Source organism: Megascapheus bottae, chromosome 6 (genome assembly GCF_031878675.1).
Source record: "Megascapheus bottae isolate mThoBot1 chromosome 6, mThoBot2.hap1, whole genome shotgun sequence".
Taxonomy (NCBI): domain Eukaryota; kingdom Metazoa; phylum Chordata; class Mammalia; order Rodentia; family Geomyidae; genus Megascapheus; species Megascapheus bottae.
The window spans coordinates 11660539-11676385 of NC_143514.1; the positions used below are offsets into that span (position 1 = coordinate 11660539).

The window sequence follows — 15847 nt, forward strand, 5'->3', positions numbered from 1 at the left end:
GGAGAGGATTGTATAGGTCCACTGTGCATCTGACTGCATAAAATAGCATTTATTGAATGAACTTCAAGAAGTAGAAACGTTATTTTATTCTCATTACCATTTTTGTTTTCATTCCCTTTTATCTTATTTGTTCATTTATCTGTCTTTAGAAAGGTAAGCAGGGCACAGAAACGGCAGGACAAAGGGTGAAGAAAAGCAGCAGAGATACTCACTAGACATTATGTTGAAATGCATTATGCAACTTGTGGGTAAGGATAAGAGGGTAAAAGTAGGAGAGAGTGAGGGAAATTAGGGCCTTGTTCAAAAAGAAATGTACTTTCTATCTGACTTATATAACCATAATCCCTTTATACATCATTTTTAAAATACCAATAATTATATTTAAAAATAATCTAAGCCACATAAAGTATTAAATTCAAGGGTCAAACAATAAAATATGCATTCACTTTTAAAATTCAAAACACAATTGAAATACAATCATCAAGACTACATTACTCTGGGTGCTTGAGCAATTTAGACACCTGGAAAGCAGAACATGGGAGAGGAATTTCTAGAGTGCAGACATTTTCAAGTAATTCATATTATGTAACATTCAATTAGTCAGCTGACAAAGCCAGATGCCAGTGGCTCATGCTTGTAATTCTACCAACTCAGGAAGCTGAAATCAGAAAATCATGGGTCAAACTATCCTGGACACAAAAGTGGGAAAGATATTTATCTCCAATTAGAAACAGGGGGAAGGAACCAGAAGTGACAAAGTGCTAGACCTGAGTGAAAAATCTAAAGGCCCTGAGTTAAAGCTTCAGTATTGGATCCCTCCCATGCACAACATAACCCTGTGATGATAATCAGAACTTAGTTGCCTTCTCTTCCTGGGGGAACAGAGTTGCTGCGGAACATCTCAGGACTGAGTGTGATGTGAGAGACGCAGTATTGGTGTTGTAGGTACACCAAGTTGAAATCACCCTCCTGGCTCTCACACACACTAGCAGCATAGCAAGGAATAAGTTAATTAGCCTCTTGTGGCTTCATTGTTGTTACTTGTACAGTACCCAAAGTACTGCTCTACAGTTTAGGACATGCATATTCAGTACTTAGGCTGATGTTACTTGGGGAAAATAGAACTGGGGACAGAGGTTTGAAACCACGAAGCAGAACTGAATACTACAACAGGACCCTGGACTTGGCTCCATTGTGCCTTGGTGTCTGGGCCAGGAGGTGATTGTCAGCACACCCTGAAGGACACACTGTACTATCAGCCCCCAAATTCTGGCTGGCTCTTCTGTCTCTATTCTCTAAGAGACAATGCTTAGATTTTCCTAGCAGCTCCAACTTGTACTCAGAGATTCCTAGATCATTCCATCCCAGGAAAACTATGGGTTTTCTTTCATTTCATTTCATCTGGTCTCATCAACACTATGGTTCTCAGGGATTAAGAAACCATTTGAGTCCAAATCTCTCTCATATCGTGTATGAGATTGTGCAAAAATCTCTTTAAGAGGTTTCCTTTATTTACACGTTCTCCCTGTTTTAATTCCCTCTCAACTCCTTTCTAGACCATTTTAAACTCTTGAAGGATTAAATCCTACCAGCATAAAGAGGCACATTTCACTGTAGGTGTTCAGTATGGAACAGAATTAATGCCCTGTTGTGTCAGGTCCACACTGCTGATTAACTCAAGCCATGAAGTCTCACTTCAAGATCTTTCTGATTTTTTTCTTTCTAATGCTTAAATCCTACTATTCCTCCACCTACCCACTCATCTTTATCTCGAGGGTCCACTTGGGTATTCCTGCCTTTGTATTTCCTCCTCCCTGCCTTTGTTTCTGCTGCTTCTCTCATCTGGAATTTTCTTTCTTTCTTTATCTGGATCATATCCATCATCAAATACCACTTATATCCAAAGCACTGCCCCACTGCCTTCCAATAGTGGACACTTCATTACCAGTCACTCTACCAGAAATGTTCCTTTAAAAGCTTCCAAAATCTAGTAGAAGAGTGTGCTTACCCATGAGCACACATGTATTAACTAAAATGTCTGTAGTCTTTGCTTTCAGCCAGAATTGTTGGAAATCCTGGTAATCTCCAGCTGCTCAGTCATTCTGATGAATGCCGAAATGAAAAGCAGGAATGTCTGGGGTGTGACCTGGTGCCAGATACCATCAAAGACATTCAATCACAGAACACCAAAATAAAACACCACTCGTGGAAGTCTGATACACTCAAGATGTAGAGATTCTGCATATCTTCAATCACCTCCCTAACTGATCATAACCATGAGACACTTTCATTTTCATGTACTCAATTTCAATGTATCAATTATTACTGTTTTATTACATTGGCCATTGTTCAATATCTAGGCATATGTTAGGACAGAAGAGCATTGTATTAGATAAAAGAATTTTGAAGCCAGGTACTGGTAGTTCACACTTTTAATCCTAGCTCTTCAAGAGGTTGAAAATTGATTTGAGAATTGATATTTGAAGCTAGTCTAAGTAGGAGAGTCTGTAGCACTCTTATCTCCAATTAATCAGCTGAAAACATACTAGTGGGGATATGAATCAAGTGGTAGAACACTAGCATAAAAGCCAGTTGAAACCGTGAGCCCCTGAATCCAAGCCCTAGTAATAAAATTTTTAGTTAAATAAAGAAAACAACTGTTCAAAATTCAAGATACTCTTCACCTCACTTTTGTAACAGTAACCCCTCTGAATATCACCTTCATAATAACAATAAAATATGTTTAATGAAATAAACCTTTAAGAATAAAAATTTGGAGTCAGGATCCAGAGGCTCACACCTATAATCCTAGCTACTAGGGAGGCTGAGATCTGAGGACTACAGTTCAAAGCCAGCCAGGCACAAAAGACCATGAGACTCATCTCCAAAAAAACAAACAAAAAAACAAACAAAACACCAGAAAACCACATGTGGCACTGTGATTCAAGTGGTAGAGTACTGGCCTTGAGCTGAAGAATTCAAAGGCCATGCCCAGGCCCAGAGTTCAAGCCCCATGACAGGGAAGAAAAAAAAAAAAGAAAGAAAAAGTGGAAGTGGTTTTGTGGCTCAAGCGTTAGAGCACTAGCCTTTAGGAAGCTCAAGGTTGGTGTCCAGGCCCTGAGTTCAAACCCTAGGACTGGCCAAAATAAAATAAAATAAAATATGTGTTCCTTCTAAGAAAATAAAAACTGAAACACAAAGTTCATGATACAGTAGGAAGAAAGAAGGCACAATCAATGATTAATTTTTGTAAGTCCATGAGAGTGAATTGTGATACAGAAGATCCTTATGATATCTTTTGTGCCTTTGCTACTCCCAACAGTCACACTTGGCTTCAGGCTGACAAGAAAAGTGTCAGCCAGCTGGTAATAGTGGTGAGAGTAGCAACAGTCACAGAAATGGTACAGCTGTCACATTAGAGGTGTGTGCTCAATAAATATTTCCGATTTATTACCTAGCAAGCACTTAATCAAATTTCCTCATTCAAAATCTAGAGCAAAAGGACCTTAGACATTTCAGGATTCAATTACTCTCAGCCAAGGAGCGTTACAATCAGGCCTTCTGATGGTAACTAGATTTCATCAGCCAGTGAAGACGAATGTATGGAGGCAGTCCTCAGCGTAGCTTTTTACCCCCCCATCTTTTCCCTTCCAGTTCAATTTCTTGCCATCATGAAGTCAGCTACTACAAGTAAACTGGCACGTATGTCCCTGTAAAGAACCAGGTGGAAATTCACTGCAAGAAAGGGAACAAGGTGGGTATCTGTGGTTCATATCTAGAATCCTAGATGCTCAGAAAGCTGAGATCTGAAGATAGGAATTCAAAGTTAGTCTAGATAAGAATGTCTGAAATGCTGTAAGATCTCAGGCTCAAGTAGTAGAGTACCAGCCTTAAATGAAAACACTGAGATCCACTCCCAGGACCTGAGTGCAAAGTTTAGTACTGTCTTCCTAACCCTCCATCACCCCTCCCACCAGAAAAGAGAGAGGAAGCAAATCCTAGAGGGCTATTTAGTCCTTCTCTACACAGCATGTGGGTGGTGTTTGTAGCAGACCCTATGAGCTTATTATAAAAGATAAGATGAACTGGGCACTAGTGACTCATGCTTATAACCTAGCTACTCAGTAGGCTGAGATCCGAGAACTACGGTAAAAAGCTAGCACGGATAAGAAAGTTCATAAGATTCTTAACATGAACTATCCACCACAAAAGCTGAAAGTGGAGCTGTGGTTCAAATGATGAAGCGCTAGCCTCAAGCTAAAACAGCTCAGGGACTGCACACACACACACACACACACACACACACACACACAAACACACACACATACACACCAGATGTGCGGAAAGTGAGAACAGGATGGTACCAATGACAAGGCCCCAAACAGGACAAAGGGAAAAGATAGTTTTGCTTTCCATTAATATTTTAGAAAAGCACAGCGATAAATAATTCAATATTCACAAATTCCCTTTATTATTTCTTATGTTTTTTTCTCTACTGTTTTCCTACTCATTTCCTGTGGTTTTCTAGGTACTGAGTCTATTTCCTTACCCCAGCAGTCAGGCTGCCTGGAGGTATGTTAGCCCAAGAGAATACAGGGATGGGGATGCTAGGCATATTTGGAAATCTAACCTAAGCCTCAGGTCACATTACAGCTCAGGCCTTCAGGTTCTTAGGGGACTGCTCTGGGATCCTGTTGGGAACACGGCATGTGGAAAGACACACTGAGTACCAGGCACCCGCGATGAGAGCTGCCTCAGCTGAACCTAGCACCCAGCCTCATCTTCAGCTGTTCCTCACCCCAGAGACAAGCCATCATAGACTGGCAAGAACATGGTGATTCAACCCCCTGAATCCTGAGGTACATGTGTTTCATTTTAAGCTTGACAGTCACTTATAATAAAACAATATATAATGAAGCTGAGGCTAGCAGATAATACCTGATGCTTCAATCTTTTCAAATTTCTTTCAAAGGTGAAAGTGAAAAATAACCCAAAAAGCTGATTTTTGTATCTCTTTGTTTCCATGATTTATGAGGTTCACTACCAAGCCAATAAAGGTGATTCTTCATTCCCAAATTTGATGTTCATTAACTTTTAACTTGTTCATTAACATAACGTTGTATATGTGCTATCACAAAGCTTAAATTTAAGTATTGTTCTAATGTAATTTAACAAATTTATAAATCTGATAGCTGAGTAGCCCACAGCTACTCCTCATTCTACCAGCTTTTGTGAAAATAGAAAAAGGATTGATTTTTCCCTGAAATTTTTAGTAAAGCAAAACAAAGCTCTTCAATCGAAGTAGCTCCAATCCCTCAATTAAAGTCAGATGCTAAAAGAGAGTCCAATTTCTCAACTCTATTTACTCTTCTATACAGAGATACATTAGATAAATATTTTTTCCTTCTCATTCAAATACATCATAATGGTTTGATTTATTCAAGGGTTAGCACTTGTTTCCAACATCAACACTAAATAACTATATCTCCAGACTGTCATGTGACAATTTCTACTGAGAATATTGGGTATAGGACTGTTTTCTTCTGTCTCATAAAAATTCTGGCAAACATTTCCTAAAACAAGGTAAGTTTAAAAGACCCAGCCTTTCTTTCTCGCATAAAATTTCCCAAGGTGAAGTGGGGCTGTGGCTCAAGGGGTAGGGTGGTAGGCTTGAGCTGACAAGCTCAGGGACGTGCTTAGTTCCCGAGTTCAAGCCCCATGACTGTCAAAAATAAATAAATAAATAAATACATAAATAAATACATAAATAAATAAATAAATAAATAAAATTCCCCAAGGTGTCATTAGTGAGATGGTGGAAGAAATTTATTTTTAAGATCAAACACTATGGTAAAACAGTGCTGGAAAACTCATATTTGGAGCAGGAAGTACATTCATCATTGCCATACCTACCACACCCCCTCACACACACACATGTAAATGCATGTGCATGCTTTGGGGTGAGGTGAGAAGAAAGAAATGTCTTTAACACAGAATAGTATCTATTACCTAGAAGAGAGAAGTATCCATCCATGTAATTTCAAGTTGGCTTCTGTTGGTCTGAAACACATTTAACAACAGATTTTGAAGCGTATGTACCCATTGTTCTTTGAATAGGCCTATCACCTGCACTCTTGGCTTTCAGCTTTACTGGATTATGCCGCAAACTCACATTAAGAATGACATGACTTAAAGTTGCACTCTCGAGAATATTCGGTTGTTTTTCCAGGAAAGTTTATGGTTCTACAAATCTAAGCAAGTTGCTTCATTTTCTAAATGTCTTCATCTATAAAATGGGTATACTGTAAGTGGATGGATATAGGAAGGAAACTAGCATAATCAATTATTAAACAAATAATAACCTATAAATAAATAATAATGGTTACTAATACATAGAATTAGTAAAGTATTAAATAAATAGTACAGCAGGTAGGGCTAGATACAGGAAATACTCAAAAATTTGCTAGTACAGTTATAAATAATTCCACTTTATTACAGACTACGAAAATTTACCATTTAGAAGACATTTATGCACGAAGCTGGACACTGCAGTACACTTCCAAAATTCTAGCTAATCAGGAGGCAGAGTCAATTGAAGCAGAAAATCTACACAACTTTATCTCCAAAATAACCAGCAAAAAGCCAAAGCTCAAGTTATGGCTTAAGTGGTAAAATGCTTTCCAAACTAGCTAAACCAAACAAACATGAAGCCCTGACTTCAAACACTGGTGCTGGCACAGAAAGAAAAGAATAATAAAAATAAAGGAAGGAAAGAGTAGAAAAGAAAAGAAAAGAAAGGGAAGAAACAGGAGGAGAGAGGAGGAAAGGGATGCAGATAAACAGACCAGGGGCAAGATAAGATGTAAACACAAAAGGATAACAAATTCTTCTCTTCTCTAAAACAATATTTTGGTGGTCCAAAAGACTGAATATATCATATAGCTGTAGTGAAATTCACCACCATTGTTAAAGGCTGGTTACACAGCAAAATATAATATCTATCAATGCTAAGATATCCCAAAAGTATTTAGAGTCAGAACATTTGGGAAGTTTTCTTCCATCATTTGCTTGGTCTCATATTTAGATGCAGATATATGTGCAGTACCTGTGCAAATACAAATGTGTTATAGCAGATGTAGATGTAATGGCAATGGGAAGTTGGTGATTTCTCAGGAGTCTTTTTAAAAATCTTTCGTGTGAGGCTCAGTTATTCGGATTCTAGCCAAGACAGAAGAACATGTAGTCAAGTAACTTAAGGAGGAGGAAAGAGTGTGCATAGGTTAGCATGTTTCACATTAATCTCAATGTCACCCTCCAACGTATAGAATCTGTTAGTCGATGATAATGAGAGGAAATCAAAATACAGTTGGGATTAGACTAAGAGGACAAGAAGTAACTTATTATAGATGCCTTTTAGAGAAGTCACTAGGCATTGAAAGAGAAAATGGAGAGGATAGGATTGAATTCTGCACTCCACATAAATTTTCCTGTTTTTAATTTTTCTTAATGGGATTTTTTAAGTGCAGGCAGTGAAGGATAGAATTAACCTGGACAAAAAAAACCCCAACTCTAAAAAATGTCAAATGCATACTCGATGGCTTTTAAAATTACTTTGCCACTGGAAATGTGATGTGCGTGGCCTATTTCTCCTTCTAAATTGTCCTTACCTAATAACCCTTATTTCCAATCTCAAGAAGTAATGTCACTGGGTACTGCTGAAGAATCTATCTGCTTTTATTGACAGCTGGAATCAGAAAGATATCCATCATGAAGAAACCAGCTGAGGGTAAAAATAATTCTGAATTTTTCTAAGTCATTAGAAAGGATTACACTTAGCTTCAAATGGACTTGAGTCTTTACAATCTTTGGGTAAGAAGCTAAAAACAGAAGGAAATAAACATTGGTTCCACTGAGAAAGAGAACCCTCCTACTCCCCGCACTCCCCCCGCCCATACATACAGGCACACACACACAAAATGTTATCAGAACTTACTAGAGTTTATGGGAAAATCTAAGAGGACAATTTTGGGCTCCAACAGCTACATGTTCCATGGGGAAAGGCTAGTGCCAGAAATGCTGGGGTCAAGAGTCATCTGCCAAGGCTGCTCTTCCTTCTGTTCTGCCTGTCAGAAATGCCCTCAGCTATTACCCATCATTCCAACTTGAAAGCCTCAGAAGGCTGCTCTTATCTCTAAATTGTGCAAATACTCCTGGATGAAGAAACACACAATTTCTAACGATATTTTGAACAATACTATGAAGAAATATTGATAGATCCGGTGCTCATCAAATAGGAGAGAAGAGTTGATAAATGGAATTTCATCAAATTAAACAGTTTCTAGGGAAAAAATACAGTCATGACAAATTAAGCAGGTTTCTAAGCCTTTGCAGGAAATGAGAACAAAGGAGGATTTGCTTGGGAGAGGATCACAAAGGTACAATAGCTATGTGTATCTGATCATATAAAATAACATTTATCAAAATTAACTCTAAGAAACAAAAATGAAATTTTGTTTCTTGTTGTTGTTTTTCTTTTACTCTTTATCTTGGGAGTACAAGGCAGGGGCACAAAAATGGTGGGTGGGACAATGGAGAACAAATGCAGCCATAGTACTCCCTAGATGCTGTCTTGGAACTATGCAACTTGTGGGTGGAGACAGCAGAGAAAAACAGAGAGAGAGAGAGAGAGAGAGAGAGAGAGAGAGAGAGAGAGAGAGAGAGAGAGAGAGACAGAGAGAGAGAGAGAGAGAGAGAGAGAGACAGAGAGAGAGAGACAGAGAGAGAGAGACAGAGAGAGAGAGACAGAGAGAGAGACAGAGAGAGAGAGACAGAGAGAGACAGAGAGAGAGAGACAGAGAGAGAGAGACAGAGAGAGAGAGGAGGTGATGTTGCTCAAAAAGAAATGTACTCATTACCTGACTTATGTAACTAACCCCTCTGTAAATCACCTTTACAATAGCCATTTTTTTAAAAGGAAAGTGAAAAATAAACTCATTTTTAAAAAGTTTTGGACTGCCAAAGACTTAGCTACTAAGCTAAAAAGATAGCTTACAGATTGGGACAAACTCTTTATCAGTATATATCTGACAAGAGCCTAATATCCAGAATATATAAGGAGCTCAAGAAACGAAATCATCTCACTCCCCAAACTAATAACTTAATCAATAACTGGGCAAAGGGGCTAAATAAATATGTAAGAAGAAGTAAAGCACTCCTAATGAGTACATGAGCTCAACATCCCAGGTCATAAAGGAAATGCAAATCAAAACAACTTCAAGATTCTATTTCACTCCATGCTGACCAGTATTGAGAATACAAGCAATAACAAATGCTGACAGGAATAGGAAAAGGAATCCTATTACACTACCAACAACAGAAGCAGTTTTTCTATGCCCCAATGGCTCATGCCTATAATCCTAGCTACTCAGGAAGCTGAGATCTAGGGATTAAGGTGGGAAGTCAGCTCACATAGAAACTCCATGAGACTCTCATCCAATAAAAAAGCTGAAGGCAAAGTTGTGGTTCAAGTGGTAGAATATCAGCCTTAAGCAAATATCTAAGAGACAATTCCCAGGCTCTGAGTTTCTGAGTTCAGACCTTAGTTTAAATTAAAAAAAAAAGAGTGCCCCGCCATGACTCCCAGCAGAAAATATGAGAGCTTGAGAAAGTAGCCACAAGCCCAGCTAGTCAACTAGTGTTTCTAATTGTGTATTACAAGTTCAGAACAAATTTGATTCTGTGAAGTCCTATCTAATAGAAAGACAACCATATTTCCAATCAGAAATGTTAATGGCTGTATTTGTCATAGAGCCAATCACCCACACATGACCTCATGAGAGTCAAGTCACTTAATTTTATTTGCAAACAGCAATCATCAGACATAAATTAAACGGCCAACAAACATTTACTAATATTACCCTAGCCGTGGCTTTCATTACGTTGGAAAAATACATCACTACCTTGGAAGAATCAACAGCAATAGAGATGGGCATGAGCAGAGAAGCCATACTTACTGTCAGATACATGGCTGCATAGACGCTGAGAGCCGCTTCTTTGGATGGAAATGTTTTCCTGGCTCTCATGATGAGATCTGGGTTGCCTGTACAAGCCTCCTCCCCGCTGATGAACTGTGTGTACTGCTGACACCCCAGTGCTGTATAATTGGGCTTACACAGGGCAAGAAAATGTGGAGCCAGATTTCCTGTAACCACTTGTCCAGCATTTACAAAGATATCGGTAGCGAACAGTCCAAATGTATAAATTCCTGAGAAAGAAAAAGAATAATTTTAGTTCTTCTCTTTTATTTTTGTATTTCAGTCTACAATAATCCAAAATAGAAACATTGTAGAAATCTATATACTGTGTGTGTGTGTGTGTGTGTGTGTGCGTGTGTGTGTGTTTGGTTTTGTTTGTTTTTTTCTTTCATGTCATTCCTCCCCAATTTTTCCCCTTGGCTTTCTGGAGTTGTGAGTGAGTTAAATTATTTAACATATTGGGCTGTCTACCACTGGCTGCATTCTTCATGCATGGTGGGTTTATAAAACATGAGATTAGAAGAAGCAAAGACTATGTTTGGATAATGTGATTTTTTAAATGAAGATATGTATCCTTGGAGAGCATATCGTCTATCATGTTTTATTTATGCTCACAATCTTATTTTTTTCTCCTATTTTTGACAGGTTTTTTTTTATCTCACCAACATAAAGCAAAAGCAGTTGTTGTCTTTGATTATGCCTCTTAAACCCTTTCAGATTGGAATTAACTCTGCTGGAGGTGCCAATTAGCAGTAAAGTCAAATGCCTTTAGGGTTCATTTAAATATCATGAAAAATCTTGAGTAAGACAGAAACATTTTTAGATTAATCTCTATATTGCTTTCAGAAACACATTTTTAAAGTCACAGAACAGCCAGAATTTAGTGCCCTTTTTCTTTTTTGGATTAACTTTCTTTTTATCCATTTGAGGTTAATTTAGTAAAAAAAAAAAATAGGTGCCCAATATAATTACTTTTCATCTTCATTTTAGCATTAAGATTTCGTTCTTCTGCTTACTTGAAGGTATAAAATAGGTATTTTTTCCTTTTTTGATAAGAAACTTGCCAATTTTAATACCAAAAATATTTTATGAATTCAGTTTAACTGATAATTATGGCAAAGACGTTTATTCTGTTTAGGAAAAATAAAATAATTTTTGCCATTAATTTCAATTAAATTTCCAAATATAACCTTTAAGAATGTGGTATTAATCTAAAGAAATCCATCCTTTTATTATGTTGGAAAATAATATCCATCAGGGCCTTTTAAAACTACCAAAAAATTCTTCGCAAAACAGTTTATTTATTAAAAAATCGTGGAATTTTGTAACAACAAAATCAAATGTTTATCTTTTTAGTCGCGTATTTCTGGATTGTTTTCTAAGTCTCTTCATCATTACTGTTGGTTGTAGGGAAATCTCCATAAAAGGTATGTAAGATCACATAATTTTCCAGTATTAGATACATGGGTCCCTTTATGATTTTCAAATTATCATGAAAGGTGTAGCAAAAATGAGTTAACTTGTGAATTAATGCACCTTCTATCTGGCAAATATCATGTAACCCTTTTACTAATTACAATAAAAAATTTAAAAAAAAATGAGTTAACTTACAAAACCATGTGTATCACAAAACTGTTTATCCACTGGAAGAAAGGTTTTATTCCTTTTAAATAATCATTTTAAAGGGAAACACTAAAAAACAACCTTTTTTTACATCTCTCTGACACTCCATTCTAAGTAAAGGATATCACAGTAGAATTAGAGGAAATGCAGAATAGTGGTAATGTGCATAATTTCCCTTTCCAAAATCTCATACGTGGGCACAAAAACTAAACTCAAAGCCATCATCTGTGTTCCTTTTGAATACAAATGAACACATGCTCATTTTATTTAACTATATATTTTTTAATTTGGTGTAATGTCTTCCTGTTTAAAATAGAAATCTTTAGTCAGAGTACAAAAATGTCTCTCAATATCTATCAAATTCCTAAATGTGCTTTGAAACTAGTATGCCGATGCATCATACCCAAGGCCAAAACTGTCATGGGCTATACAGATAATTACTCTCACAATACAGAGTGATATTTTTATATGCAGTAATGCTTCAGTGACAAGCTTCCATTTCATTATGACAAATTAGAATATTCCAGTCCTGATGAGGAAACAAAAACCATCAAGTGTCTTAGAAAGTGACATAATAAATTAAGAAACATACAGAGACTTGAAGTTACATTGCATAAAAATTCATTGTTTATTTAATTACTTATTTATTTTGGTGTCCCTTAACTTTTTCAAGGCTAATGCTTTGCCACTTAAGGCACAGATCCATTTTCAGCATTCTGCTGGTTAAGAAAAGAGTGTCATATACTTTCCTGGCCAAGCTGGTTTCAAAATGAAATCCTCAGATAATAAATAGCATTCTGATTAGCTAAGGAATATAGGCATGAACCACCAACACCCAATGAAAAATGCATAGTGTATACAGTTGCCTTAATGGTTAAAAAATATCCACTTTGGGCTGGAAATGTGGTTTAGTGATAGAGTACTTGCCTAGCATGCATGTGGTTTGATTCCTCATACCACATAAACCGAAAAGGCCAGAAGTGGTACTGTGGCTCAAGTGGCAGAGCTCTACCCTTGAGCATAAAGAGGCACAAATACAGAGCCTATGCCCTGAGTTCAAGCCTCAGGACTTCCCAAAAAATGAAGAACATAACTTTCATTAAATACTCTTAGAATTGCATATATTATTACTTATATTATTTAAAAATTCACATGAGCCAAGCACACTCATGCTGCAATCCTACTCACTTAGGAGGCTGTTATCTGAGGGTGATGGTTCAAATCCCAGGCAGGAAAGTCCATGAGATTCTCATCTCTAATTAATTACCAAAAATGGAGCTGTGACTCAAGTGGTAAAGCCTTGGGCACAAAAATTCAAGGATAGCACCCAGTACTGGAATTCATACCCCGGGATCAGAACAACAACAACAAAAATAACACACTATAAATTTAAAAAACAAAAACAAACAAAACACAAACACAAACACACTTCATATGAATAGAAAGTAATCAACTGACGCATGTGGAAAGAATAACTTTGCAAGGTTTCATAAGGAGATTCCTTGGGCTTGTCTAACATGCATGCAGACCCTGCAGACCCAGCCTTGATTACTTGGTACCACATACATAGAAAAAGCTGGGAGGGGTGCTATGGCTTAAATGGTAGAGCACTAGGTCTTGAAAAAGCTCAAGGACAGTGCTCAGGCCTTGAGTTGAAGTCCCAGGACTGTCAAAAAAAATGATTCTTCTATAAATGAAATGAAGGCTTTGGAGATGTATAACTTGATGACTATAAAAACAATAGTCTTAGAACTTCCCTATGACCTAGAAATCCCACTTCTGGGCATCTATCCAACTGACCACAAACCAGGCTTCACTAACGGCACTGCATGGCCATGTTCCTTGCAGCACTGTTTACCATAGCCAACAGATAGATTCAACCCAGATGCCGATACACACACACACACACACACACACACACACACACACACACACACACACTAGAATTCTATGCTTCCATCAGAAAGAATGGCGAGTAAGCCAGAGCCAAAGAAACATAGGCTGCATGGTTTCTCTCATTCATAATAACTAGAATGGTTCTTTATAAATCTTCAAGTACACTTAATGGATAGTAAAAGACAAATAATTATACGTAGACATGATTAATTAAACAGAAACATTCACAGTGAAAACAAAGAATATATTCTTAGGAGAGGATGCGCATATGATCATATAAAATGATTCTTATTGAAATGAACTCCAAGAAATGGAAGAGGTTTTTCATTAATACTATTTGCAGGTGTTTTTTTCTTTTCTTCTTTCCTTGTTTCTTTGATTAATTCCCTTCTGTTACCACTTTTTTTTTCCTGTACCCTTTGTCTTGTATATAAAGTTATCTGACTTGGGAGGGGCACAGAAATAAAGGTAAACTAATTCAGAAGTGAAACTTACTAGACATTTTGTTGGAAATGAACTATACAACTTGAAAGGAAGAGGAGCTGGTACAGGGAAAGCTGGGAGAGAATGAGGAAGGGGAGGTGACACTGTTTAAAAGGAAATGTAGTCACTACCAGACTCATGTAACTATAATTACTCTATACATCACTTTTAAAATAAAATTTAAAAACTATAGTCTTAGATATGAAGTCCGTTGTCTTTAGAGAGAGCTAGAGGTTAGTCTTCAGTGAGTTACTTATAGATTTAGTCAGATAGCTTATTACCTCCCAAATTTTCATCTTGTCTCAAAATGAAAAATATATTGAAAGACTACAATTTCCTTAACATAGCTCTTAATTTTTCAAAATAAAAATAATAATCATAATAAAGAAATAATAAACAATTTTTTCATAAATGTTTTAGCATACAGAGACACACTCATTTTTATCTGAGGTATCTAGGAAATAATAATTGACATTAAATTTTTGTGCCCATTAAAAATTCATCTTGGCCAACTTTAAATGAACCTAAAATGATAACCAATAATTTGTCAGTGTTTGTGTAATTTGTGTAACATTGGAGATAGAAAGCTAAGATAGCAGGAATCTTGTCCTCTAAAATATCAATACATTTGTTTATATAAAATATCGAGCATTTGTTTTCATAAAAAGTAATGTACAAAGCACTATTTATCCAATACAACATTTCTCCTATTTCCCAAGCTATTGTTCTTGACCTTCATGATATTGAACAACTTATTAGGGGTATTATTTCTTCCCTAAGTATTGCTTCTGAAATTTCACACACACAATAAATCTTTTATTTTGATAATATGCTTTTTGATTGTGTGTGTGTGTGTGTGCGGTGAGGCTTGAACTTAGGGCCTGGAATCTGTCCCTGAGCCTCTTTTTGCTTAAGGCTACAAGTGCTTTTGATAATATGCTTTTTGATTGTGTGAGTGAGTGTGTGTGTGTGTGTGTGTGTGTGTGTGTGTGTGTGTGTGTGCGCGCGCGGTGAGGCTTGAACTTAGGGCCTGGAATCTGTCCCTGAGCCTCTTTTTGCTTAAGGCTAGAAGTGCTTTACTACTTTGAGCCACAGTTTTTGAGTGGTTATTTGGACATCAGAGTCTCATGGGAACTTTTCGGCCTGGGTTGGCTTTGAACCTCAATCCTCAGATCTCAACCTCCCAAATAGGTAGGATTGTTGGTCTGAGCTACAATCAGCCAGGTTACTTTGTGGCTTATAAAAGAAAGTTTATGTTTGTCAATTTTAAGTTGTATTCCTTTCTTCTTTAGTATGGAAATAATATCATTATGTAGAATCTTGCAGGATTCTACTTCTTGAGGAAGTAATATGAAATGCTATTTGTTAAACCAGATTGATAAGTTTAGCAAAAATGATACACCAATATTTGTCTATTCTTTAAAATGTGAACCATTTAAGTAACTGTCTTACATATAAACAATGTTTCAGTATGAATAAAAACAACTGAATAAACACATACCTAGAAATCGGACAGTTCGGCGCACCAGTGGGTTTATGTAGCAACAGTCTCCAGTTAATATAGTTTTTTCCTGATTTTCAAAATCCCTTGTGGCTAGTTGTAGGCAAAACACAGCAGTCTCTCCAACGATTATCTTGCATAGAAATAAAAGATTAGAGAATATTAGACTCCAGCCAACATAAACATACATTTACTTGAAAAAAATGGAAAATATATTTTAAAAACTAATTACTATGGAATTATACGTTGTAAGTAGGGAATTTTAGTGTGACATTTTTGTGTGTGTGTGTGCCAGTCCTAGGCTTGAGCT

At 36.9% G+C, this 15847-nt stretch overlaps 1 protein-coding gene across 2 annotated transcripts in view; it reads right to left on the minus strand.

Moving 5' to 3' along the window:
- Plppr5 (phospholipid phosphatase related 5) overlaps positions 1 to 15847 on the minus strand; it is a 126357-nt gene that overhangs the window by 61838 nt on the left and 48672 nt on the right. For both annotated transcript variants that reach the window (XM_090334253.1, XM_090334251.1), the window contains exons 2-3: positions 15538 to 15670; positions 10014 to 10264 (exon numbers count right to left, since the gene is read on the minus strand). In XM_090334253.1, the coding sequence (XP_090190379.1) occupies positions 10014 to 10264; positions 15538 to 15670 (384 nt within the window). The remainder of the gene's footprint in view (positions 1 to 10013; positions 10265 to 15537; positions 15671 to 15847) is intronic.